This window comes from Podarcis bocagei, assembly GCF_964188305.1.
Source record: "Podarcis bocagei genome assembly, chromosome: W".
NCBI classification, from domain to species: Eukaryota; Metazoa; Chordata; class Lepidosauria; order Squamata; family Lacertidae; genus Podarcis; species Podarcis bocagei.
This window is the reverse complement of record NC_138131.1, coordinates 47,447,505-47,472,078: the sequence shown is the minus strand read 5'-3', so window position 1 is coordinate 47,472,078 and position 24,574 is coordinate 47,447,505. Positions and strand designations below refer to the sequence as shown.

The window sequence follows — 24,574 nt, the reverse complement described above, 5'->3', positions numbered from 1 at the left end:
ATTTTATTTTTTAAAAAACAGATTTTTATCCACCCTGGTGACAATGAAACTGAACCAGTCCTTGATCTCATTTCAGAGCCGTTGCAGCCTACCTACGGGCCCTGAGCCTGAGTCCCAACCACGCTGTTGTCCACGGCAACCTGGCATGTGTGTATTACGAACAGGGGCTGATCGATCTGGCAATCGATACCTACAAGAGGGCCATTGAGCTCCAGCCCCACTTCCCTGACGCCTACTGCAACCTGGCCAACGCGCTGAAAGAGAAAGGCAGCGTAAGAAACTGGTCCCTTTTGCCTTGGGGTGGGGGGAACATCTATATAAAAGATGTTTTATAGATGGTACTTAACACCTGCCAAAATAGCTAAAATGTATAAAACAAAAAAACTGTGCTGGAGGTGCAGTAAAGAAGAAGGGACACTTATACATTTCTGGTGGGCCTGTGAAAAAAAAATACAGAAACTTTCCTATTAGGCAGTGGTGTCCAAACTTTTTTCAAAGAGGGCCAGATTTGATGAAGTGAAGGGCCATAAGGGCCGACCAAAGTTGTTTACTTTTTTTAAGGATTGAAGTTGTTGAGCTCTTTTCTTAGGGTTTAAATTGTTGAACTTTTTTTAGGATTGAAGTTGTTTAGCTTTTTCTTAGGCTTTTACCCCATGCTGAATTGGCCAGATTAACAGAGACAATTAGGGCACAACCCAGACAAGAATTCCAAAAGGAATGGGGAAAATGCAGAGAATACTTTACCAAACAGTGCCCCAAAATATACACTTGGACTTGTTTCAATTAATTTCTACAGGAGACTTTGTGGTTTAAGTCATAATTAGGAAAAATTGTAATAATCCCATACAAAAGAAATAGTATACAAGAGGTAAATAAGGCGGCCATTTAACAGAATAAAGTCTTTTATTTTTATGTTATGTTTTCTTTGTGTAAGGGGATAGGAGTTTAATTTTGATAATTAGTCAATGGTGGTGGGTCTGTTTGTATGTATGAGTTGTTGTGGACTATGTTATAAATAAAATAAAAATTAAAAAAAGAAAATGAAACCGGTCCCTTTTGCTTTCTGTATGTCAGAGGGTTTGCTGAAAAAAGCCTTCCGGATGATGGTGACCTCGAAATTGGGCTCTTTGGGGGGGGATTTGGGGTACAGAACCTAGAAGAAGTCCTCTTTTATTTTTTCCTTTGTCATATCGTCACATACAACTTTGCTCATACCAAGCGTCGACTCCCCTCCCCCTTCCCCCGCTCCCACTCCCTGGCTTTCTTAAGCAGTCACGATCCTCTTAGCATTTCTATATCACCCTTTAAAAATTGTCCAGTAGCACCTGATAATAATAATAATAATAATAATAATAATAATAATAATAATAATAATAATAATAATAATTATACCCCGCCTATCTGGCTGGGTTTCCCCAGCCACTCTTGGCGACAAAATATTAAAATACAATAGTCCGTCAAACATTAAAAGAAGAAGAAGAAGAAGAGTTTGGATTTGATATCCCGCCTTTCACTCCCCTTCAGGAGTCTCAAAGCGGCTAACAATCTCCTTTCCCTTCCTCCCCCACAACAAACACTCTGTGAGGTGAGTGGGGCTGAGAGACTTCAGAGAAGTGTGACTAGCCCAAGGTCACCCAGCAGCTGCAGGTGGAGGAGCGGAGACACGAACCCGGTTACCCAGATTACGTGACTACCGCTCTTAACCACTACACCACACTGGCTTCCCTAAACAGGGCTTGCTAAACTTGGCTTCTTCTTGGTATAATTTTTTGTATGCAGGTCCACTTCTTCAGATACAAAAGCTTCTACCAAGACCAAACTGAGTTGGTCTGCAATGTGCTACTGGACAATTTATATATTTTTTATATATTTCAACTGCGTTAGACCACCACAGCTGCCTACCTGAACATATATCGCCCTATTTACCTTCTTACTCTACTTAAAACAATTTACTTTAGCATTTGTAAATCACTTTCAAAAATTAGCCTCTGGTTTTTTTAATAACAGTATATTTAAAGATCTTTTTCAATTCTTTGTAAATCATATCCCAGTAGACTTTGACTTTAGTGCACATCCACCACCTATGGACGAAATTCCCTTCCTTCTCCTTGCATTTCTAGCGTGCCTTATCTTGAGTTATATATATTTTAGCAAGTTTAGTCGGCGTCAAATACCACCTATACGTCACCTTCATTAAATTTTTAATTAGTGCTGTACATTCAATAAATTGTTTTTGCCCATAATCTTTCCCACTTATCTAATTCAATGTTATGACCAAAATCTTGAGCCCATTTAATCATAACCGACTTAACTTCTTCATCCTTTGTATGCCATTCTTATACGTTTTTGGCAATGATTTTCTTTTACTATCTAGCAACTCTGTCTCTTAATTTTGATTTAGTATGACCAAAACCATTTCCCTTACTGTCTTCCTTAAATACATCTTGCAAAAGACGGTAAGTGTGCGGGAAAGAGAGTTTGAATCGGATTAGTCTGCTCTTGTATTTATGTTCCCCTAAACCAAGCATGTCCAAAGTCCACTTTGGGGGCCTTCCACCCATCTCTCCTAGATCTCAAAATGCATTGGTTTTGTCATATTTCCTGCTATCCTGCCAAAGAATTTAAATTTTCCCAATGTTCTTTTAGACCAGGCATGTCCAAAGTCCAGTTCAGGGGCCTAATCTGGCCCTCTGGTCGATTTAATCCGGCCCTCGTGGCGGTTTATTTACTAGGGCAAAACTTCCCCCCAAAAAGCTCAAGAACTTTAATCCTAAAAAAAGGTCAGCACCTCTGGGGTCAAATCCTTAAAAAAGGCTCAACAATTGTGGGGTTTTACTGTTAATATGCTTCTTCTTAATTGCATTTCACTATTAATATACTTCTTAATTGTATTTCAGTTCAACAATGACTTTGATAAAATACATCTTTTGTGACGTGCAGAAGGCTTGAGTTACCTATGAGGTGCAACAGTTACCATATAGCATATATTCAATATAAAAAACAGCAACAATTGGTTGTTGACAAAGGACAGCTGGCATATATATATAAAAGATATTAACTGATATGCATGCCATTCCAGATATAGCTATATAATCTCTACTGTTGGTAAGAGAAGAACTTTGGAGCAGGCATTTTCAAAAAAAGAGTTTTTTATGAACCGCTCTAATACCAAGTTACCGTCAGGAGCTGAGGGGCCGTATCAAACCTCAATCCAGCCATCACATCACAGAGCAGCCTTTTGGGCTCCTGTGAAAGACATACTAATATTCGTGTAAAAACTCTGTTTTGTGTTTCGAAGGTTGCCGAAGCCGAGGAATGCTACAATACAGCTCTCCGTTTATGTCCGACTCACGCGGATTCTCTTAATAACCTGGCGAACATCAAGCGAGAACAAGGGAATATCGAGGAGGCTGTCCGCCTCTACCGGAAAGCTCTTGAGGTACGTGCGTGGAGAATTACAACAATTAAATTGACATATAAGGGTTAGGCATGCGTACCCTGGACTCCTAGTCTGGGTCTTTTTAAAAATCGCCGATCAAATTTTTCTTGATCAATAACGGAAATAATGGTGAAGAAGTGAAAGTGAAGTAGCATTTTGAGGCTCGACAAAGCATGGTCCGATAAGTCCCTTTTGGAAGGAAGAGGGTCTGTCCCCCTTTTTATATTCCTAGGCCTCCTGGAATGACCAAAAATCTGCTTTTTCATCAGAAGAACAATGCAAGGTGTTAAGGAACGGTACAGAAATTGAAATAAAAGCTGGGCACATGCTGTTCTCTGTGTCGGCTGAGCTTGATCCCCTGACAGTCTTATTTTCTAACAGTATTTCCTATGCGTACGAAAAAGGCAGTTCATAGGCCCATTATTATTATTATTATTATTATTATTATTATTATTATTATTATTATTATTATCATTACCACAAATCATTCCAAACGGTGATTTATTTTGCAGCCAGCCCCTGCCACATTTGAGCATCAAAGAGGGGCTCTTTAAAATATGGCATTGGTCATTTGACAGTCTGATCTCCCAACAGTATTTCCTATGCATGCTAAAAAGGCAGTCCATAGGTTCCTCCTCCTCCTTAATTTTTGCAAGTCAATCCAAATGAGGATTTATTTCACGCCCACAACCTTTGAGCCTCAAAGAGCAGCCTCCGTCTCTTTAGAATGCTTCTCAGGGAAACTAAGAGTGAGCTTCTTCCCCGCAGGTCTTCCCGGAGTTTGCAGCTGCGCATTCAAATTTAGCCAGTGTTTTGCAACAGCAGGGGAAGCTCCAGGAGGCCCTCATGCACTACAAGGAGGCCATCAGGTGAGCTTCCAAAGCCATGGGGAAAATAGATTGAAAGAGCTCCTCCTTACTGTATTTTAATCTTTTGCTGGAAGCCGCCCAGAGTGGCTGGGTATAAATAATAAATTATTGTTGCTGTTGTTAATAATTATTATTACTCCTCATGCGCTGGTCTGGTGCCTGTGGGAAAGCTCTCCTCTTGTGGATAAAGCACTTTCTCTTTTTCTTTTAGGTTTTTTTATTTTTTATTTTTATTTTTATTTTATTTTTTGTCCCTTGAAGGACAGCCAAATTTAAATAACAATTCGACACACAGCTGCGAGGCATTTGCGAGCTTTTTTGCGGAGAAGGTCCTGTTGCTCCGCCATGACCTCCCTGCCAATTTGGATACAATAAAGGAACTGGAGGCCCCTCGACTGTCCTCGGGTCCAGTATTGGACCACTTTGACCGGATATCCCCAGCCGATGTGGACAGACTCCTCCGAGCTGGAAAGCCCACCACCTGTCCTCTTGACCCGTGCCCGTCCTGGCTGATTAGAGCGTGTCCAGACGAGGTGCGGGCCCCCCTGGGGGATATCATCAATTTGTCCCTTGGCACTGGGATATTCCCAGGGGAACTGAAGGAGGCAGTGGTGTGTCTGCTCTTAAAGAAAACATCATTAGATCCTTTAGATCTATCCAATTACCGCCCGGTTTCGAATCTTCCATTCCTGGGTAAGGTGATTGAGAGAGCGGTTGCTGAACAGCTTGGTAGGTTTCTGGATGAAACATCTGCTCTCGATCCATTCCAGTCCGGCTTCCGCGCTGGTCATGGGACCGAGACGGCTCTGGTCGCCCTAACAGATGATCTCCGCAGGCAGCTGGATCGAGGCGGGTCGGGGCTGCTGATTCTTCTAGACCTGTCAGCAGCCTTCGACATGGTCGATCACGAACTTCTGGACCACTGCCTTGCCGACGTGGGGATCCAGGGCACAGTCCTTCAATGGCTGCGCTCGTTTCTCTCCGGTCGGGGACAGAGGGTGGCGCTTGGGGGGGGGAATTGTCATCGCGCCACTCCTTGGTGTGTGGAGTGCCTCAGAGTGCGATACTCTCCCCGATGCTTTTTAACATCTTTATGCGCCCCCTCGCCCAGCTTGTCCGGAGTTTTTGGCTGGGTTGCCATCAGTATGCCGATGACACCCAACTCTATCTGTTGATGGATGGCCATCCTTACTCGGCCCCAGATACACTGACCAGATGTCTGGAAGCTGTGGCTGGATGGTTACGTGGGAGCCGGTTGAAGTTAAATCCTTCGAAGACAGAGGTCCTCTGGCTGGGACGGAGCGATATGGGATTGAGGGGGCAACTCCCATCTCTTGCATGGGTGCAATTAGTGCCAGCATCGTCCGTTAAGAGTTTGGGTGTAATCTTCGACACCTCCCTTTCCATGGAGGCGCAGATTACAGCTATAACAAAGGCGGCATTTTTTCATCTCCGCCAAGCTAAGCAGTTGGCTCCTTATCTCTCTCACCCTGACCTAGCCACTGTGATCCACGCGACGGTCACCTCCAGACTGGATTATTGTAACTCGCTCTACGTGGGGCTGCCCTTGAGACTGACCCAGAAACTCCAGCGGGTGCAGAATGCCGCGGCGAGACTCCTTACGGGGTCTTTGCTGCGAGATCATATCCATCCGGTGCTGTACCAGCTGCACTGGCTCCCGGTGGAGTACAGGATCAGGTTTAAGGTGCTGGTTTTAACCTTTAAAGCCCTATACGGCCTAGGACCCTCGTACCTATGGGACTGCCTCTCCTGGTATGTCCCACAGAGAAATTTACGGTCTGCAAATAAAAACACCCTAAAGATCCCAGGTCACAGAGAGGTTAGGTTGGCCTCAACTAGAGCCAGGGCTTTCTCGGCTGCGGCTCCAATCTGGTGGAACGCTCTGTCACAAGAGACTAGGGCCCTGTGGGACCTGACATCCTTCCGTAGGGCCTGCAAGACAGAGCTGTTCCACCAGGCCTTTGGTCAGGGCGCAGACTGACTCCCTCCTCTGGCAACCTGCACAGAATTTTGCTTGATGGTTGCCATTAATTTGATTTTAATTTGATTTAATTAATTTTATAATGAATGTTTTAAAATGTTGGACTATTTTGATTGTTGTTAGCCGCCCTGAGCCCGGCTTCGGCTGGGGAGGGCAGGATATAAATATTATTATTATTATTATTATTATTATTATTATTATTATTATTATTATTATTATTATTATTATTCAGTTTTTTTATTTTATCATTTTATTTCCATACACTCCAAACATTTTCAATATATACAATACTGGGATTATACAAACCCCTTGGACTCTCCCCCACCCCCCACCCCCCGTTTCCATATTTTGCCATCTTTTCTTGCATGTAATTACAATGATTCGTTCTATTCCATTTCCTTATTTGCTACTTTGGCTTCATCAATGTTATATCAATCCTGCCTGTGGAAAACCATCTAATTCGATTTTAATTTGATCCTGATTTGTTTTTAGGAGGTAATTTAATTATTGTTTGATTTTATACTAATGTTATATATTTGATGTTAGCTGCCCTAAGACCGGTTTCGGCCAGGGAGGGCGGGATACAATTATTATTATTATTATTATTATTATTATTATTATTATTATTATTATTATTATTATTATTATTTCTAAATATGTATCTTTAAGGTATTCAATAAATTTTTCCCATTCTTGTTTAATTTTTTTATATATATAAATAGTTTTTATTAAGTTTTAGCATTTTATATTCAACACAAACATCATTCTTGCAGACAGCATAGATGAATCCCAATCTCCCCCAGCTTCCCTCTTCTGGTTTTTTAAATATTTACTTCTCCTGCCTATCTCATTCTCCCTTAATTTTGCCATCTTTGAACTAACGATGGTTATATCCTTAAGGTTTTTGCACCATGCTTTTTCACATTTCATCTTCATTATTTTCCCCATTTTGTCCTTTTAACTTTTTTCTTTGCTTAAATTTCCTATCATCTTGATGTCTGATCTTCACAGTCATTTTGATAATCCACTCTTCTTTTGTTGGGACCTTCTCTTCCTTCCACATCCGGGCTAAGAACATTCTGGCATAAATAGAATACACTGTCTTTTTAGGTCTCTTGGTATTTCTTCACCCGTTAAACCTATTAGAAAGGCTTCTGGTTTTTACACAAATGTTCTCTCCCCCCCCCCCCAGTTAATTATACAGTGGTACCTTGGTTCTCAAACTGAATGTGTTCCAAAACCAAGGTGCATTTTCCCATAGAAAGTCATGCAAAACGGATTAATCCGTACCAGACTTTGAAAAACAATCCCTAAAACAGCCATTTAACATGAATTTTACTATCTAACGAGACCACTGATCCCTAAAATGAAAGCAGTCATCCATGTACTGTACTCTAAAATAAATACAACAGTCTTGTAAATGATAAAAATGAAAATTATTTTTTTTCCTCACCTGCACTGATGATAGTCATTGTTCGGATGGGGACCGGGGCTTCTATCCGTTTCTGCAATCACACAATCAATCAATCAATCAATCAATCAATCAGTAACTAAACTGGGATCCGCACAGTCGCAAAAACAAATGAACCAAAAAAGCCTCCGAAACAAAAACACCACATAAATTGCAAAAACCAAAGCACCAAACTTAATCTGTTCCCGAAGTCTGTTTGATTGGTGCAGGCGCCCCAGAAAGAATAGCTGACAGCCAAATTTGATGTTTGGCTTCCGAAAAACGCCTGGAAACTGGAACACTTTTTCTGGGTTTTCGGCATTTGGGAACCAAAGCGTTTGAGTAGTAGTAATAATAATAATAATAATTTGTTTTTGTTTGTATCCCACCCTCGCCGGCCAAGGCTGGGCTCAGAGCAGCTAACATCATAAAAACAACACAACGAGCCTAAAAGCAGACATCAAGTAATTCAAATAAAAATTAATTCAGACAAGTTAAAATCCGGGCAGGTGGCAATTATTAGGGTGGAATTGAGAGTGATTAATAATTGCCAGAATTGAGGAGCATGGAATTTCCCAAAAGGAAAGTGCTGCTTGTCCGTATGAAGAGGATGCCACAATGCTGAACCTTTCTGTATAAAAAACCTTCTGTATAAAGAAACCTGTATAAAAAACATTTGAGAACCAAGGTCTCACTGTCTCACATGACCACTAGGGTGGTTCATAAAAAAACACTTTTTTGAAGATGCCTGCTCCCAAGGTCTTATCTTACTACACTAGGGATTATATAGCTATATCTGAAATTTTGTGCATATCAGTTAATATCTCAACCCTCCATGAAAATAGCTGTTTTCTTGGACGTTTTCCTATTTTGTGAAGGCTTTGGAGAAGGCATTTTTAAAAAAAGTTTTTTTAATGAACTGCCCTAAAGACCACCGTATAGGATAGAAAGAGCCTTCTTGACCCTTACATTTCCAGCGTAACTTCAGAGTATTTTTGTACCAAAATGGCACTTTTTCTCTCCCCCTCCATGTCAGAATCAGCCCCACTTTTGCAGACGCCTATTCCAACATGGGGAACACCTTGAAGGAAATGCAAGACGTCCAGGGAGCTCTGCAATGCTACACAAGAGCAATCCAGATAAATCCTGCGTTTGCCGATGCCCACAGCAACCTCGCTTCCATCCATAAGGTAAGCTTTGTGTCTCTGCTAAATCTATTTAAAAAAAACAACTGGGGGGGGGGCAGCAGGGGAATCTTAGTTTTTACAAAAGGAAAACAACTGGCAAAAGCCGTCCCAAACCGAGATGGGGCACAAAAAGAAAAAGGGGAGAATTGGAATTTATGCTGGAAGTGTGAGGAGGCAGAGGGCACACCGATACGTTTATGGTGGGGCTACAGAAACGTTAAAAAATTCATGAGGAAATAAAAAAGATGATCAGAATTAATTTAGAGGGGAAAACCAGAGGCATATTTACTGAGTATAAGAGGTAAAGAAATACCACAAGATGGGAAGATATTATTCTTATACGCGACAGCTGCAGCAAGGCTACTCCTTGCACAAAACTGGAACAGGAAATATATACCCACAAAGGATGACTGGATAAAGAAACTAATTGAATTTATAGAACTGGCAAGGTCAAGTGCAGTAATAAGGTACCAATCAAACTGGAAAATAAAAATATAATGGAAATGGTTTGAAGATTATGTGTTCAAGTACTGCTCAAAAACTAACATGTTGATATGTTTGGTTTAATGTTTGTAAATCTGGTTTATAATAATAATAAATAGTAAGTTAAAAGAGTTAAGAAATATAAATTTAGATAAAAATTGCAATGTGAATGTGAGTGAAGGAAGTCACGTGGGTATTTGGGTAAATGCTGAGTTGTGTATAGGGTTAGATGTGGGGAATCCATATATGTAATGTATAGTGTTGAAAATGTACGGCAACTAGCATGTAAAATGAAATCAAAAATAAATAAATAAATAAATAGGGGGGAAATAAAAATGGCAATGTGAAATATTATATAGGAGGGTGAGGGGCGGTGGAGGGAAGCCACAAGGGTGGTTTTAATGTCTGAAATTTTGGGTGGTAGGGTAATACGAATTTTGTTTTGTGTCTATGTGTTTGTTTGTAAATAATTTTTTTAAAAGGAAAATGAAAAAATTGCTATTTTTACTTTGAAATAAAAATGGGGGGGAGGTCTTATACGGGTGATTGGGTGGGTGAATGGCTCATTTTCTTAAATTTGAGCCCCCCCAAATAGAGGGTGGCTTATATAGACGGAAAGTATGGTGGAGTTCCACACCCAAAAATCTCATTGTGACTTCCAATCACCCCTACGTCACATTTCCGATGGCGCCCTTTTGCTCGTCTCTCCTAGATCTCAAAATGCATTGGTTTTGTCATATTTCCTGCTGTCCTTTGTCAATCCACACCTGCCAAAGAATTTAAATTTTCCCAACATTTTTTTTTAGACCACACATGTCCAGCGTGTGGCCGGGGAGCGTAACCTGGTTTACTTACTGGGGCAACCCCCCCCCCCCAAATGCTCAACAACTTCAATCCTAAAAAGAGCTCAACAACCTTGGGGTTAAATCCTAAAACAGCTCAACAAATTTGCCCCGCCCTCATGTCAAATCTGGCCCTCTTTGGGAAAATTTGGGCACCCCTGTAAATTTAGACAATACAGTCCTATCTCGGGTTAAATATGCTTCAGGATGAATATTTTTGGGTTGCGCTCCGCAGTGACCCAGAAGTAACGGAGCACGTTACTTGCGGGTTTCGCCGCATGCACAGACCCTCAAAATGATGTCATGCGCAGAAGCGGCGAATTGCGACGTGCAGATGCGGGTTGCATTCGCTTCAGGATGCGAACGGGGCTCCGGAACGGATCCCATTCACATCCAGAGGTACCACTGTACTCTGCAAGTGTCCTGTTCTCTATGAAATGTTTCTTCCAAAACCTCTCGTAATTCTGCCTGTATTATAATCTTGCTAATTCTGCGTATTTTAGCCTTTTTGCTAGCTACGCCAACTTAGTAGGGATGGGATTCTCCTTTCCATCCTTTGTCTGTTAAGATTCTCGCTGCGGCTATTGTAGACACTGTGACTTGCCATTGTTTTATAACCATTTATTGTAACATTTATTCTATGATCAATTACAATAATCATTCATTGTAATATTCATTTATTGTACGATTAATTACAATTTATTGTAATTGTTAAGAGTAGGTTTCTATTGAATTTTTACATGCTGATACTCAATATTATTCTATAGCATGGGGAGGCAAACTACGGCCCCATGGCCTTCTCAATCTAGCCGGGAGTCGGCATGTTTTGACACAAGTATAATGTGTCCTTTTATTTAAAATGCACCTCTGGGTTATTTGTGGGACATAGGAATGCGTTCCTTTTTCCCCCTCCCCAAAATCTAGTCTGGCCCCCACAAGGTCTAAGGGACAGTGGACGGCCCCCTGCTGAAAAAGTTTGCCGACCCCTGTTCTATTCCAATGATTGTTGAATGTTACTTTATAAGTCTACCAGGTGTGGATCATCGTGCCTTCTGTCTGTTCTTCATCTTTGGTTTTGATGGTTGAGAAAAAAAGCTAGTGGCAATTGCTGAAATATCCCTCCCTTTCTAGGATTCCGGAAACATCCCAGAGGCAATTGCTTCGTATCGCACCGCCTTGAAACTGAAGCCGGATTTTCCTGACGCTTACTGCAACCTGGCGCACTGTTTGCAGGTGAGGCAGAGTTTTAAGGGCCAACACTCCCAGGGTTTCCGGCATTTGGGAACCGAGGCGTTTGAGTCCCAAGGTACCACGGTAATGGTAAAAGCGTCACCTAATTCAGGAATTGTCCAATGTCACTTTAGAGACCAACTCAGTTTGTTCTGTGTCTAAGCTTTCATGTGCAGGCAGACTTATTCAGATACACTGAAGCGGAAGTCCCCACACCCTGATATTTAGAGGGAGGGTGGGGCGGGGTATTTCTCTGAACGGTAGTAGGACTCAATCGGTATGGTCAACCTGTGGACGACTGTGTCTCATTACATATCCTAAAACTATTTCAGGTCATCTGTGTACCATCCCTTGTTTTTTCAGTCATTCACAGTTGCCAGCAGGTGGACCATACCCATTGACTCCTACTACCCTTCGGAGAAAAACCCCAACTCACCCTCCCACTATATATCAGGGTCTGGGGGCTTCTCCTTACTCTTATATAGCAGGGTCTGGGGACTTCTCCCTCTGTATATCAGGGTCTGGGGACTTCCGCTTCAGTGTATCTGAAGAAGTGTGCATGCACACAAAAGCTTATATCAGGCATCCCCAACCTGCGCCCCCCCCCCGATGTTTTGGCCTACAACTCCCATGATCCCTAGCTAACAGGACCAGTGGTCGGGGATGATGGGAATTGTAGTCTAAAACATCTGGAGGGCCGAAGGCTTGGGGTGCCTGGCTTATACCAAGAACAAACTTTGTTGGTCTCTAAGGCACTACTGGACAATTTTAATATATTTTGACTTCATCAGACCAATACGGCTACCTACCTGAATCTAGAACCCTGGTTTTCTTTGCCCCCTTTCAGATCGTCTGTGATTGGACCGATTATGACGAGAGAATGAAGAAGCTTGTCAGTATTGTGGCTGACCAGCTGGAGAAGAACCGGCTCCCTTCGGTGCACCCGCATCACAGCATGCTGTATCCACTGTCTCACGGCTTCCGAAAGGCTATTGCCGAGAGACATGGGAACCTTTGCCTGGACAAGGTGGGTCTATGCTGTGAAGAGGTGTGCGCCGCTCCGTTCCGTCAGAGTTTGAATGCTTTCATGTTGGCTTTGGATATATAATAATATATAATAATTTATTATTTCTACCCTGCCCATCTGTCTGGGTATCCTCAGCCACTCTGGGTGGCTGCCAACCAAATATTAAAAACACAAGACAGCATTAAATATTTAAAAACTTCCCTAAACAGGGCTGCCTTCAGATGTCTTTTAAAAGTGAGATAATTGCTTATTTCTTTGACATCTGATGGAAGGGCGTTCCACAGGGCGGCCGTCACCACGAGAAGGCCCTCTGCCTGCTTCCCTGTAACTTGGCTTCTTGCAGGGAGGGAAGCGCCAGAAGGCCCTCGGGAGAGGGACCCCGGTGTCCGGGGTGGAGATGCTCCTTCAGGTCTACTGGGCCGAGGCCATTGAGGGCTTTCAAGGTCAGCACCGACACTATGAATTGTGCTTGGAAACGTACTGGGAGCCAAAGCAGATCTCTTGGGACCGGTGGTATGTGGTCTCAGTCAGACTGGATTTAAATCCTTTATTTTACAGAAAGGTTTGATCTTGCTGGCATCCTCTTAATATTGACAACCAGAGGAAAGTTTCATCTGCTGGGCTGTTTAGGGCTTTCAAGGTCAGCACCAACACTTTGAATTGTGCCCGGAAACGTACTGGGAGTCAATGCAGGTCTTTCAAGACTGGTGTTATGTGGTCTCTGCGGCTGTTCACGGCCCCCAGTCTGGCTACCACATTCTGGATTAATTGCAGTAAGGTAGCCCCACATAGAGCGCATTGCAGTCGTCCAAGCTGGAGATAACAAGAGCATGCGTGTCAGGGCTGCCACTCAGTCCCAGCTCACATAGGACCACGTTAGCCAGCGTTCAGGTTAAAAGAGTCTTTATTGGATTACAGGTTCCATTTCCAAACTGCAATGTGCAGCCCTACTTCTTCTAGGTCAGACCGGCGAAGACCCGTCTGAGTCTCCGCCTCTAGCACACCAGCTTAATACCCTAGCCTTGCTCCACCTCCTGCGCCTTTCCTTCCGTCTCTGGGTCCTTCTGCCCCCCGGGGTCTCTTCTTTCCTACTCTCTTCTGACGCGGACCCCCCTGACCCTTCCGCCTCCTTGCGGCGGGCTTTGGGACCTGGCTCACTCTCTGGGCTGCTTACTGCGCCAGCTTCCGCTACATTTGAACTTGGCGCGCGCGCCCAACTCTCAACCTTCCTCTTGATCGTTTCGTCGCTCCCCGAGGTGGGCGTGACTACTCCTGACTCATGCCCTCCCTCCTTCTGAAAGCTTCCGGAACCCGATATCTGGTCCCCTTTCTCCCTGCTGCTCCCGGCTGGGTACGTGGGTCCCGATCTCCAACTGCTGCTCTCTGATCCCTCTCTGGACCCTTCTTCCTGGGGTGTCCCCCTGCTTTCCCCCCTTGCTCTGACCGCTGGCGCTCCCTTCTGGGAATCCTCGGACTCACTGGACAGGCTCGGTGATCTCGGTTCGTCATCCCCACTCATCTTTCCTTCGTATTCCTCCCCCTCGCTCTCTGTCTCCTCCCTTCTCTGCGTCTCTGCTCCTGAACCCCTGACAATGCGCCACTCTGGCAAGAGAGTCCGTGGGCAGGGAGGGTCTTATCCTGCATCCCAGATAGAGCTGCCCTGGACACAGAACAGACCTGTGCCTCCATGGGTCCAAAATGACCCCCAGACTGTGCAGCTGGTCCTTCAGGGGCACAGTTGCCCCGTTCAGGACCAGGGAGTCCCCCCCCACCCGCCCACACACCACAGAACTTCAGTCTTGTCAGGATTCAACCTCAACCAGTTAGCTGCCATCCATCCTCCAACCGCCTCGAGGCACCCGCGCAGGAACTCCACCGCCTTTGCCGGCTCTGATTTGAAAGAGAGGTAGAGCTCTCTATCAGGCTTCCTCAACCTTGGCCCTCCTGATGCTTTTGGCCTACAGCTCCATGGTCCCTAGCTAGCAGGTCTAGTGGTCAGGGATGATGGGCACTGTAGTTTGAAAACAGCTGGAGGGCCAAGGTTTAGGAAGCCTGCTCTGTATTGGCGCCAATGGCTGTTAAGCGAAAAAATTCCAGGGTGAGTGACTCCTTGACAGCCTAGCTCACCGGGGCACTTGTCCCCCATGGGTCCATGCTGTCAGTAAAAGGAGGAAGTCCCAGCCCGGTAATTTGGAGCAAAACAGTGGTCAGTAGACCATGATTCTTACTGTTGCACCACAGGTCTGCCCAGGAGTAAGAACCCCGAGCATGGGGCAATGTCAACTTTTAAAACTTCCTTCTTCCCCCCAGAATACACTTCAAGCAGCATCGTTGATACATCATCACTACATCACTAGCACATCACAAATGAGGAGGGGTATACAAGGGTTATGCATTCACTATGAGGTCCCTTTATCAGACCCCTTAAATCTCCATCACTGAAAGAACAATAAAACTCTTGACACGTCCTTTCCCACTGGACTTGTCTGGAGATGGGCATTCAGAACACCTGCCTTGCTAAACTGCCTTGGCAGATGTCTATGGTTGCCCCCTTGGTCCCTCCCTCGGTGGGGTGCCGTGTATGTGCTCTCAGGCTTGGGGAATTCTGGCGGGATGCCCTGTTCCTGCTGCCTACATGACTTCCTGCTTCTTGGCTCATGGAGGGAGGTGGAGCCCAAATTCGTTCAAATGGCGGAATGAGGAGAGTCGGTTAAAGCATAGATTTTCTGCGTGTCTTTCTTGGGCTGTCAAGTCAAAGGTATGTATATTTGTAACATTGGAACAACTTCAAAGATGTGGCCTCATGTCCCCCACCCCCATGTCATTTCCGTAACCCGGCTTTCTTGAATCCCCTTGCTAGATCAACGTGCTCCACAAGCCGCCTTACGAGCACCCCAAGGACCTGAAAGGCAGTGAGGGCCGGCTCCGCGTTGACTACCTGAGCTCTGACTTTGGGAACCACCCCACCTCCCATCTCATGCAGTGAATCCCAGGCATGCACAATTCGGACAAATTTGAGGTGAGGTGCACAAGAGGGCAGCTGTGTGAGTAGCTCAGGCGGCAGAGCGCTGAGACTCTGAATCTTGGGGTCATGGGTACGAGCCCCACGTTGGGCCAAACGAATGAATACAGCCTAGGACCGCCTCTCCACGGAGGATCTAACAGTCTGCAAATAAAAAAAATGTTAGAGGTCCTGGGCTTCAGGGAGATTAGGCTGGCCTCGACCAGGGCCAGGGCCTTTTCAGCCTTGGCCCCGGCCTGGTGGAACTCTCTGCCACAAGAGATCAGAACCCTGTGGGATCTGACATCTTTCTGCAGGGCCTGTAAGATGGAGTTGTTCCGCCGGGCCTTTGGTTCAACCTGACTCCCCTTCTCTTTTTGTGTAAGGACTAGTATGAAAGAGGCCTCCCAGTGTTCTCACAGGCCCATATAAGAGTTGGGCCTGATGAGCGTTTACTGTTCCCAACCCTAATCCTGCGGAAAGCCATCTAATTGGATTTGAATTTGATCCTGGCTTGTTTTCAGGAGGTAATTTCGTTATTGCTTGATTTTATACCAGTGTTACATATTTGGTGTTAGCCTCCTTGAGCCCGGTTTCGGACGGGGAGGGCAGGATACAAATAAAAGTTTTTTTTATTTTTTATTTATTATTATTATTATTATTATTATTATTATTATTATTATTATTATTATTATTATTATTATCATCATCATCATCATTCTCATTATCCTCTTAATTTGCATCAGCCCTTGGTTGTAGCAATAAAACAACGAGATGATCTGCAAGGAATAGAAATGAAAAATCAATGATATCAAATACATTTGAGGGTTTTGAATCGAGAGTGGACCTTATTCTGACTGCCCCAGCTCAAAACCCGGCCGCCTTTGCCGTCACCTGCTCCTCTTGATCTGCCAAGAGAGGACTCTGGGGTAGTGGTTGGGCAACCCGGAACAGGCAATAAAGGAGGGGTAATCATCTCACGACAAACCTAGACAGCATCTTAAAAAGCAGAGACACCACCTTGCCAACAAGGTCAGTATAGTAAAAGCTATGTTTTCCCAGTAGTGATGTATGGAAGTGAGAGCTGGACCATAAAGAAGGCTGATCGCCGAAGAATTGATGCTTTTGAATTATGATGCTGGAGGAGACTCTTGAGAGTCCCATGGACTGCAAGAAGATCAAACCTATCCATTCTGAAGGAAATCAGCCCAGAGTGCTCACTGGAAGGACACATCCTGAAGCTGAGGCTCCAAGACTTTGGCCACCTCATGAGAAGAGAATCATAGAATCATAGAGTTGGAATAGACCACAAGGGCCATCGAGTCCAACCCCCTGCCAAGCAGGAAACACCATCAGAGCACTCCTGACATATGGTTGTCAAGCCTCTGCTTAAAGACCTCCAAAGTAGGAGACTCCACCACACTCCTTGGCAGCAAATTCCACTGTCAAACAGCTCTTACTGTCAGGAAGTTCTTCCTAATGTTTAGGTGGAATCTTCTTTCTTGTAGTTTGGATCCATTGCTCCGTGTCCGCTTCTCTGGAGCAGCAGAAAACAACCTTTCTCCCTCCTCTATGTGACATCCTTTTATATATTTGAACATGGCTATCATATCACCCCTTAACCTCCTCTTCTCCAGGCTAAACATTCCTCATAAGGCATCGTTTCCAGGCCTTTGACCATTTTGGTTGCCCTCCTCTGGACACGTTCCAGTTTGTCAGTGTCCTTCTTGAATTGTGGTGCCCAGAACTGGACACAATACTCTAGGTGAGGTCTGACCAGAGCAGAATACAGTGGCACTATTACTTCCCTTGATCTAGATGCTATACTCCTATTGATGCAGCCCAGAATTGCATTGGCTTTTTTAGCTGCTGCGTCACACTGTTGGCTCATGTCAAGTTTATGGTCAACCAAGACTCCTAGATCCTTTTCACATGTACTGCTCTCAAGCCAGGTGTCCCCCATCTTGTTTTTGTGCCTCTCATTTTTTTTGCCCAAGTGTAATACTTTACATTTCTCCCTGTTAAAATTCATCTTGTTTGTTTTTGCCCAGTTCTCTAATCTGTCAAGGTCGTTTTGAAGTGTGATCCTGTCCTCTGGGGTGTTAGCCACCCCTCCCACTTTGGTGTCATCTGCAAATTTGATCAGGATGCCCTTGAATCCATCATCCAAGTCGTTGATAAAGATGTTGAATAAGACCGGGCCCAAGACAGAACCCTGTGGCACCCCACTAGTCGCTCTTCTCCAGGATGAAGAGGAACCATTGATGAGAATCCTTTGGGTTCGGTCAGTCAGCCAGTTACAAATCCACTGAGTGGTAGCATAGTCAAGACCGCATTTTACCAGCTTCTTTACAAGAATATCATGGGGCACCTTGTCAAATGCCTTGCTGAAATCAAGGTAGGCTACATCCACTGCGTTCCCTTCATCTACCAGGCTTGTAATTCTGTCAAAAAAGGAGATCAGGTTAGTCTGACATGACTTATTTTTCAGAAATCCATGCTGACTATTGGTATCACAGCATTCCTTTCTAGGTGCTCACAGACTGTTTGCTTAATGATCTGCTCCAGAATCTTCCCTGGTATTGATGTCAGACTGACTGGGCGGTAATTATTTGGGTCCTCTCTTTTCCCCTTTTTGAAAATAGGGACAACATTTTCCCTCCTCCAGTCTGCCGGGACTTCGCCTGTTCTCCAGGAATTCTCAAAGATGACTGCCAGTGGTTCTGAGATCACATCTGCCAGTTCTTTTAATACTCTTGGATGCAGTTCATCTGGCCCTGGAGACTTGAATACATCTAAACTAGCCAAGTATTCTTGTACTATCTCCTTAGTTATTCTGGGCTGTGTTTCCTTTGCTGAATCATTTGCTCCAAATTCTTCAGGTCGGGCATTGTTTTCTTTATCGGAGAAGACTGAGGCAAAGAAGGCATTGAGGAGTTCAGCCCTTTCTGTGTCCCCTGTTTGCATTTCACCATCTTCTCCTCTGAGTGACCCCACTGTTTCTTTGTTCTTCCTTTTGCTACGAACATACCCATAAAAGCCTTTTTTGTTGCTTTTAACCTCTCTAGCCAGCCTGAGTTCATTCTGTGCTTTAGCTTTTCTGACTTTGTGTCTACACGTGCTGGCTATTTGTTTGAATTCCTCTTTGGTGGTTTCCCCCCTTTTCCAGTTTTTGTACACATCCTTTTTTAATCTTAACTCAGTTAAAAGTTCTTTAGATAGCCACCCTGGCTTCTTTAGGCACCTTCCATGTTTCAGTCTCATTGGTATTGCCTGACGTTGTGCTTTTACTATCTCCCTCTTAACAAACTCCCAGCCATCATGAACTCCCTTTCCTTTTAGTATTACTGTCCATGGGATCTCACCCAGCATTTCCTGGATTTCCTGGAAAAGACCCTGGTGTTGGGAAAGATGGAGGGCACAAGGAGAAGGGGACAACGGAGGACGAGATGGTGGGACAGTGTTCTCGAAGCTACCAGCATGAGTTGGACCAAACTGCGGGAGGCAGTGGAAGACAGAAGTGCCTGGCATGCTCTGGTCCAGGGGGTCACGAAGAGTTGGACACGACTAAACAACAACACAATCATCTCCTCAAGGCTTTTTATAAAGCACATGCACTACTGATTTGGTGCTACATGGGACATGAGCGTTTCCCATGTGGAATCTGTCGGAATCGTCCCTCGAGTCCAGTCCAGGGCGAGACATTTGATCTTGCAAGGTTCAAAGCTGTCGGCATTTTGGGATTGCTTGGTGATGCAGATCAGGTGCTGGAGAGTCGAAATGGGACGGTGGGAAATTTCCTGATAGCAGTCAAGTTGTTCTGACACTTGAGATCATTTAGGCACTGACAGATTAGACCAGGCATCCCCAGCCGTCGGCCCTTCAGATGTTTTGGACTACAATTCCCATCATCCCTGACCACTGGTCCTGTGAGGTAGGGATCATGGGAGTTGTAGGACAAAAACATCTGGAGGGCCGCAGGTTGGGAATGCCTGGATTAGACTGTTTGCTTGACTAAAACCCAAAGTCAGTATCTGTTGTGGGGATAAGCCACAAGAGGGAAGCTCTTTGGCAAAGATTCCCACATTGCAGGGGGTAAGCCTAGATGAGCCTCGTGGCCCTTTCAAACTCCCTAGTTCTATGATTATATATTAGCAATTGCTTCATCATTGAGGAAAGCTGTGATGGTTCATGCGCTTCGTAAATTCTGGCCTTTTCCTGCGATGTTTGGGAAAGATGGGCTTTGTCTACTGTTTATCGGCCTGTGTTTTGCTGCGCCTCACGTGCTTCCTGCTCAAGTGACCCTCAAATGTATTTTATACAATGGACTTTTTATTTCCATTCTTGATTGATATTTATTACGGCCATTGGCCCGTCACACGACAGTTTCCCACCAACATATATATACTTAAACCTCCAAATTTAAAACAGCTAAAAACTTACAAGAACAGACAAGAACCAAAGCAAAATAAGCAAAAGACCCAACAACATACATTACAATAAATTTGCAACATAGACATCGTCTTCTGCTCATAAATTAATAAAAGACATCAGTGGTGATATCACCTAGTTACATCCTAAAACATATATCATGGTTTAAAAGGGTCATCTGAGCCGCACAGGAGTCCGTTTTTCTTCTTTAGGGATAGGACGCTGATCAAGAATCTGGCAACCGTGAGTGATCTTAGGGGATCTTCATCATTTAGTAGATATCTCAGTTTGGCTTCATTCCAATCATCGGCGATTCCCTTTAGATATGGATCAAGAAACTTGCTCCTGGCCGATGAGTGAGAAGCACAATCAAAGATTATGTGATGCAACGATTCCGGTGCCCCACAATTACAATCACATAAGAGCGATATCTGTCCATTGGAAAATCTATTTCTCAGCATGTTCGATGGGATGGCGTTGAATCTTGCCTTTATAAAGGCATATCTATGAGTTGAAGAAGTTAAGGAATTCAAATAGTTTGGGAGCCTTAAGAGGGGTAATAAACCAAGGTTTTGAGGTGAGCAGGTACCATTGCCCAACACCATTTTCTGCTGCAAGTCCATCTCCTCTAGTTTACAGGTTACTGTTCTTTTAGCTGGAACTATGTCCTGCTCTAGTAATTTAGATGGGGAGATTCCCATTGCCGTAATTTTCAGTTGTAAATTTTTTACCCATGGGCTCTGGAAATCATCTCTCCACATACATTGTATCAAATACAAGTTTGGGAGATTGTGCCATAGAGATAACCAGTGACAGAGTATGTGCTTCCACAGGGCGTTTTCCAGGGATACAATATTAAGTTCCATGTGTAACGCTGTATTACTTACACAGTTGGGCAGTTTCAATATCCCTCTTAAAAACTGATTTTGAATAACCTGTAGGTGAGATAGGTTGACAAAAGTCCCCCAAGTTGAGATGGCATAAGCAATTGTCGGGATCACCTTGGCCTTGAACACTTTCAACGCCGATGGGATGTGGAGGGCTCCATCGGTGAAGAAGAATCGCAAGATCGCCAAGGAGATAGCTTTGGCTCTGTTTGTAACATAAGCTACATGGGCCTTCCATCTAAGGTTATGTTGTAACCAAACTCCCAAGTATTGGAATCTATAAACTGGTTCGATGACTCTCCCATCAATTCTCCAATTATGGAGTTTCCGGCTCTTTGAGAAAACTAGGATCTTAGATTTTCCATAATTAATTGTAAGGGAATTTGTGTTACAATATGATCCAAAAAATTTTAAGGCCCTCCTGAGACCTACTCTAGAAAAGGAGAGGATGACTGCGTCATCCGCATATAGTAACAGAGGGCAACGATAAAGTGCTAGGCGGGGTGCGTGAATCCTTTCTTGAGCCTCTGTTAGGGGAGTCCTCATGTCGCTTATGAATAAATTAAACAGGAATGGAGCCAATATACAGCCCTGTCGGACACCTCTGTTAATGGGAATTGAATTGGTGAGATCGCCCTCCGGAGTGAGTCTCACTCTGGCCACTGAGTTCTCATGGAGTTTAATTATTAGCCAGAGAAGCCTTCTGTCGATGCCCCAGCGGGTGAGTTTTTCCCAGAGGATGTTCCTGGGGATACTATCGAATGCTGCCTTTAGATCAATGAATGCCACACAGAGTTGGCCACCCTTTGGGGTGGAATATTTCCAGGCAAGATGCTGTAAAATTAGAATATGATTAATTGTTGACTGTTTTGGGCGAAATCCAGCTTGTTCGGGCCCAATTAATTTTTTCTCTTCGGCCCATTGGGTAAGTCTGTTCAACAGGAAGCGGGCATACAGTTTCCCCACTATTGAGAGCAGACTGATATTTCTATAATTTCCTGGGTCGTCTGGTGAGCCCTTTTTGTGGATTGGAACGATAATAGCGTCCTTCCATACTTCCGGGATCATTCCAGAGTTGTTAACGGCATCAAAAATGGTCGCCAGGACTTAAGCCCACCAGTCCGCATGGTATTTTATAGCTTCTGCCGGGATCAGGTCTGGCCCAGGCGCTTTCCCTGTTTTGAGTTTAACGATCAAATCATGGATGTCCTCCGGATCAGTGGGGGGCCAGAGGGGAAGCTGTTCTTGAAATTCATCTCTTGTGTTAGCAGTACAGTCAGTTGTGGCAAAATAATTTTTTAAGTATGATTCCCAAACCGGGGCAGGAATAATAGTTAAAGGGTATCTTTTAGTTCTTTTATTTACCAGGAGCCAAAATTGTCTGGAGTTCCGTAATGATGAGGCTTCTATGATTGCCCGCCATTGATTCACTTGCCATTCCTGTCTAGCTCCCTTTTGAATTTGCTTGTAGGCCGATTTTGCTTGGAAATATTCTTTTGGCAGGACCGTTGCTTTATATTCTTTGTAGATGTTACCAAGAAGTTGTCTAGCCTGTTTACAAGCACTATTGAACCACAATGCACCTATCTTCCTTTGTGTTCGATTTATTTTAGGCGTCGGAACAGAGAAGAAGGACGATAGATCTTCTGACAGATTCGAGAATAGTCTTAGAGTTTGGTCATAATCGTAGTAGTCCTCAATTAAGCCTGAATATGCTTGTTTTAGCCCTTGTTGGAAATATGCTGAGTATTTTTGGGCCTGTAATTCGGACCATTTAACACTTTTGATTTGCAATACTGAGTTCGTAATCAGATGTGTTGGGTGCCTGTCTCCATCTGGGGTCCAGTCTATAGTCATTGTGGCGACCAACGGTAGGTGGTCGCTCAGTTGAATATTTTCAACTTTAAAATGGGAAAATTTGGGGAAAATGTCATGAGATACTAACATATAATCCAGGACACTGTTTGCAGAGGAGCTTATGTGTGTAAAATCACCCGGTACGTCTGGTGGGCAGTTCCCGTTTAGAATCACTAAGTTTAGACGTAGTACCAATTGGTAAAGAAGGGTTCCTGCTTCATTTACCCTTTTGTCTTTGGAAAGTCTTTGAGTATGGAGGGCGAGGTCATTAATGAATTCTGGAGTTATCCACCATTTGGCTTTGATTAAAGACTCCCAGTTTGTTGCAATGCGAGCATTGAAGTCCCCTGCTATAACATTGGGTATATTGGGGTATTTGGAGAGACAAAGAGTAAGATGTTCCTCCAAAATTCCCCATTTATTGTATAAGTCTGCAGTGTTGCCTCCAGGAGGAAGATAGACATTTGTTATAACAAGTTCAAATTTTTTCCCCGTAATCAGGGCTGTAATTGCAAAGGTGGAAGCATTTACAAGCGTGAGTTTTGCCTGTATTTTCAAGGAAATTGCTATAACTAATCCTCCACTAGGCCGGCCTCCTTTAGTAGACGGGCATGCCGGTAATGATGTAACATCAAAACCATTAATATCTACTCTCCCCTCTTCCCATGTTTCTTGTAAAAGAATTACTTGGTGTAAGTTTATTAGTTTTACAAGGTCCGGGTCAGATTTTTTCCCCTTCCAACCTGCTATGTTCCAGCTTAAAAAGGAGAACGGGGGGGGGGGGGGAGATTTGACTGGGGTTTGGGTAGTCACAATGGAGAAGGGGGGAACGCTGATCTTGGGTTGTCAGATTTAAAGAAGTCAGTAATTTTCCTTTGACTAATAGTAGATGACTTCTCTCCTTTTGACGCAGGTGTGCCTCTTGAGCTGTTTATAATTTTGCTCTGCTCGCTCGGTCCTATAGGGGTAGTGTCCTGGTTTGGTCTGATCTCCTCTCTGAAATCCCTTGTTTTATCAGAGAGCTTATCACCTAGGGGGGCAGAGATTAGGTCGGTACAAGTTTTAGCTATTATTAGATTTTCCTTCCATGGGTATATCATCTTATTTATATGGCCCAAGGGGTCTTCTGTCCAGTCCGTATCGATAACAGATTGAACTTCTAGATCATCAGCTAGGGATTCTCCGTCCGATAATGATGACTCCAGGTCAGGCATTGAGGAATGTGTCGAAATTTTGTTTACATTTTGCTGTTCTTTAGTAGATATATCCATTCCGGTTGGTACAGGATGAGCTGGTTCCAAATTAACTAATGAAGGTGGCGGGACGATTGTCTGTATCGTTGCCTTGGATTTTATAGACCTATTTTGGGGCTGTGGGCTAAATTGGAGAAGGTCCACCGAGCCTTCAATGGCCCTGTTTGTTTGAATTTCTTTGTTTCCTATTTTACTTTTGGCCTGAAACATCTTCTCTCTTAATTTGTCTAATTTATTTATTATTTTTTCTTTTTCTTGTGATTGTAATTCATCAAATGAATTCATAAGGGCGCTTTCACCACTGGATATTCTGGAACTACCCAAATTCATTCCTAGTTGTGGGCTGCAGACGATCTCCTCCGTTCTCTGTGGGGAGAGCAAGATCTCTTTGTCTGGCGATTTTATAGAGCTTGTTTCTGAATCTAATGTCTCTTTCCCTTTTTCCACAAGTAGTGGATTTACTATGCTGTCCGCAAAAACCCTTGTGGGTATGATTTTTGTTTTTATGAATTTCCATTTTTCTCTTATTATTAATAAGGGTAATCTCAGCGAATGGAAGGCTAAAATAACTTTGTAAGGGCCATTTGATTGAGTTAGCGGAAGTAAAGCACGAAGA

The 24,574-nt window shown here is 43.9% G+C and overlaps 1 protein-coding gene across 1 annotated transcript in view; it reads left to right on the top strand.

Moving 5' to 3' along the window:
* LOC308578098 (uncharacterized protein) overlaps positions 1 to 20,442 on the top strand; it is a gene marked incomplete at both ends in the record, with an annotated part of 36,269 nt that extends 15,827 nt beyond the window's left edge. Inside the window, 7 exons of the mRNA XM_081178371.1 lie at positions 77 to 272; positions 3,299 to 3,439; positions 4,208 to 4,308; positions 8,797 to 8,950; positions 11,404 to 11,505; positions 12,350 to 12,569; positions 20,420 to 20,442. Coding sequence (XP_081034497.1) covers positions 77 to 272; positions 3,299 to 3,439; positions 4,208 to 4,308; positions 8,797 to 8,950; positions 11,404 to 11,505; positions 12,350 to 12,569; positions 20,420 to 20,442 — 937 coding nt within the window. The remainder of the gene's footprint in view (positions 1 to 76; positions 273 to 3,298; positions 3,440 to 4,207; positions 4,309 to 8,796; positions 8,951 to 11,403; positions 11,506 to 12,349; positions 12,570 to 20,419) is intronic.
* Positions 20,443 to 24,574: the final 4,132 nt, after the last annotated feature.